This window comes from Engraulis encrasicolus, chromosome 14, assembly GCF_034702125.1.
Source record: "Engraulis encrasicolus isolate BLACKSEA-1 chromosome 14, IST_EnEncr_1.0, whole genome shotgun sequence".
Lineage (NCBI taxonomy): Eukaryota > Metazoa > Chordata > Actinopteri > Clupeiformes > Engraulidae > Engraulis > Engraulis encrasicolus.
The window spans coordinates 11,235,179-11,238,606 of NC_085870.1; the positions used below are offsets into that span (position 1 = coordinate 11,235,179).

Consider the following 3,428-nt stretch of genomic DNA (forward strand, 5'->3'; position numbering starts at 1 on the left):
ATAGGGGCCTACAGAAATGTAAGGTAATAGTTTTGCAATCATAGAAGATGATGAGGCTATGTACAATAAATTGAAAGAAAACTCTGTTCGTCAGTCCATCAGTCTTGAGCAGGCCTCAGCTTTGAAGTCCTCTGGAAGAATCATTTCCCGCAATTATATTGTCGTGCAATTTCCTTATGTGCTTCTTCAAGTCAAAGTTCCGACAGAAGCCTTTTCCACAGGTGCCGCACGTGAAGGGTTTCTTGTCGTTGTGGGTGTGCATGTGGAACGTCAGGTTGTAGATTTGATGGAAGGCCTTGTTACAAATAGAACATTTGAACTGCTTCTCTCCACTGTGCGTCAGTTTGTGGTTTTTGTAGTTTCCTACGAACAAAAAGGGCAAAACAATGTAAATATGACGTACATTAAAGAGGAATAATTTCAAAGAATTCCTCCCTCTCCGCAAGGTCAGCGGGTCACAATTAGGTAGAGCCAGACAAAAGACTTTCATCCCCAAGCCTTAATTAATCAGCATTTTGCATGTCGAAGTCAAGAAGTTGTCAAACTTTGTCAAGATCAACCGCAAAACAGGCGAAAACTGTCGGATTAAAGAACCGAGAAAGGTCTGTCTCTTGACCCATAGGGAATTAACAAAAATCTGAAAGGGAGCGTTAGTGTAAAATGACAGCTCCCATTTGCAGTGATATGACCAGCTTGTCCATGCCAAAAGGAACATATTTTTATCCCACAAATGTGCATTCTTTCAGCAACGAATAGGTCTATGTCTTGAAGCAACAGGCAAAATATGGATAGACGATAGTGGATGGATTAATTGTGCCTCCTTTTTTGTGACGTTTCCATAAAATAGCCTATTCACATTATCAAATTTTAGTCTTTTTTAACTACGTTTCTACCACAGCTTTATCAACAACCAATCGACAATTAGGCCTCAATAGGCTGCTATTTTCGAACACCATTATTTTTATTTTGTTGTTGTCAAATTATGATCATATTTACCTTTTTGGTGAAACCCTTTGCCACAGAATTCACACACGAAAGGTTTGTAGCCTGCATGAATTCGCACATGAGTATTTAAGGTCGAGCTTCTGTTGAAGGCTTTCCCGCACTGGTTGCATTTATGAGGTTTCTCCTTCAAAAGAGACAACAAAAAGCAGGCATTAATTTAATATTCCAACTCAAACGGAAAATATTGCACTGGGAGTAGCGTAACATCGAATATTAAAAGGTAGTAGCCTAATAGCTCCCGTCACTCACCTGTGTGTGTATGATTTTGTGTCTGCATAACGTGCTCGCTTGCCGGAAACCTTTCCCACATACTTTACACACGAATGGCCTTGCACCTGTGTGTACCGGCATGTGACGCGTGAGGTTATAGTGGGCATTGAAGACCTGTGGAAAAAATGCACACAAATGTTCAGCTATAGGCCTTCTATTTACTGGCGGGTAGAAAAATAATGAGGAGGACTTCAGATATTTGACTGATGGGCCTATCTTCTTTGTTAAGGAAAGAGAACGCATAGCGGAAAAACAGCTGGATCAGATGCTTCATCGAAATGTGGTTGAACTATGTTCTAAAATAGCCTATAATTGTATAGGGCCTAGTTTGTGTATGGTGTTCGCCTGAGTCTTGTTGTGATAAGAGGGACGCCTACCTTTCCACAGACTTCACAAGTGAAGTTTTTTGGCTTCCCATCCGGTGTGCAATTATTGGCCTTGTTGTGCGCTTTCACCCCATTTTTCTCTGATGCCAACGAGTGGTTCTCTTTCACAATTTGGTCTAATTGTCCGGGAAGGTGCTCTTTATGTGGGTACTGCGGTGTTGGGAATTTCTCCGCAGCCGCACTTGCTAGTTTGGCGTTCTCCAGCAGCAAAAGTTTGTGGTGCGCACTGAGGGACGCTTGCGCCTGGGAATTCGCCAGGGCAGAGGAGAACAAGTGTCCGCTAAGCAAATCTGACTGATGATACGCCGAGTCCAAATAATTGAAATAGTACAAAGAGCCGTTTGCAGGCATCGTCATGGCCTGGTGGATGACTTGGGGCTTGATAACCCTGGCTCCCGGTAATAAGGAATGCTTGAATCCCGTGTCTGTTTTGCCGCACATTCCGCAGTTGGCTTTGCACATCCCGGCAGAGGTGCACAGCGTTCCCCTTAAATTAGCTTTCCACAGTTCAGAATAGTTCATCAATGCCTTTGCTTGGAGGTCGTAGCCGAACGGCTGGATGGGAATCATGCAGGGAATGGGCGAGCAGAGGCTGACCATCTTCTTGCCCTCGGAGGTGTCCAGTCCTCGGCGGTCAGCAGGCGAGCCTTTTGGTTCGGATGTCTTGGACATGATCCTGTCGATGGAAAAAGCCAGGGCCTTGGGTGCTGCGGTGCCCCCAGTCCGACTGTCTAGTCCCGGGCAGGCCATGACTGTTTCGAGAGGAAGAGAGCTTGCCATTTTAGTCCAACTTGGTGTGAGCAGCGATGCGAGCAGCCAGCCGCCCAGTCCTCGCCTCCTGGATTTCAGAAAAAAAGCCAGCACACACATCAGTTTAATAAGCACCTTGCGTTTACAATGTCACCCATTTGCATTCAAATGGTCACCAGCCGAACAAAAGCGACCAGGGGTAGCAGATTAATGCTCATTAACTAGTACACACAAAATTAACAGGACATTACAGAGCTCGTTAGGAAAAGAAAAAGAAAAAATCCCCCCTCTAACTTCATCCCTATTCAACACCTTGGGAAAATAGAATGCGTAAAATGTGCGTCCACAAGGCACTGTTGTGGTTTACCTTTTTAGCGCGCCGGCAGATGTGTTCAGATAGAGCTGTGTGAGCGCACTGTCACATTTTACGCGCAGACATCCTCGTCAGCCTCAGATCATCAGTGTCTTTAGTATTTATCTGTCATCACATGGACTCCCTCGGATCAGGAGGACAGGACGACGCCATCACCAGCCCCTTTCCTACCCTCACCGCCCCTTTATACACAGCCCGGGGGCCTGCATGGGGGGAGTGTGTGCATATGACAGTTATTACAGGATATTATTTCTGTTCTCGTCTTCGCCATGTCCTCTTGCCTCTCTCCCATATGTTGCAACAGATCAACACGTGGATATTGGAAATGGAAAAAATAAAGGCTATGTGTGTAATGTGTGGCCTATGTTTGTTTGTTTTTCTCCACAAGTATGTGATTCATTTTTGTGATATTTTATTATTATTCAATTGAAAATTGTGGAATGTACGTTAGTGTCAGATAGGTCTTTTATGGGGGAAAACGGGATAACCATGATTTCTTCGTTTTTTGTTGTTTGTTTTTGAAATTAATTGTGGACGTGTGCTTTTTGGATGTGCAATTTTGCACAAACAATATTGCATTTGGGCACACATCTCCAATTCACGTTGCCCATAAAGCCCCGTTTTCATTGCGCCGTTAATCCGTG

General features: G+C 44.4%; 1 protein-coding gene across 1 annotated transcript; it reads right to left on the reverse strand.

Annotated features, from left to right (window-relative positions):
* On the reverse strand, window positions 1–2,459 carry fezf2 (FEZ family zinc finger 2). Its single transcript, XM_063216346.1, has 4 exons — window positions 1,653–2,459; window positions 1,255–1,389; window positions 997–1,129; window positions 1–363 (listed from the first exon to the last, which is right to left on the reverse strand). The coding sequence occupies exons 1-4, from the start codon at window positions 2,439–2,441 to the stop codon at window positions 116–118; spliced, it is 1,305 nt and encodes a 434-aa protein (XP_063072416.1). The 5' UTR covers window positions 2,442–2,459; the 3' UTR covers window positions 1–115.
* Window positions 2,460–3,428: the final 969 nt, after the last annotated feature.

Excerpts from the sequence above, each read along its gene's own strand:
- fezf2 (XM_063216346.1), bottom strand. The coding sequence starts at position 2,441 with ATGGCAAGCTCTCTTCCTCTCGAAACAGTCATGGCCTGCCCGGGACTA. Across the intron at positions 1,390-1,652 it reads CTTGTGAAGTCTGTGGAAAG|GTCTTCAATGCCCACTATAA; the intron begins GTAGGCGTCCCT and ends TTTTTTCCACAG. Across the intron at positions 364-996 it reads CAAAGGGTTTCACCAAAAAG|GAAACTACAAAAACCACAAA; the intron begins GTAAATATGATC and ends TTTTGTTCGTAG.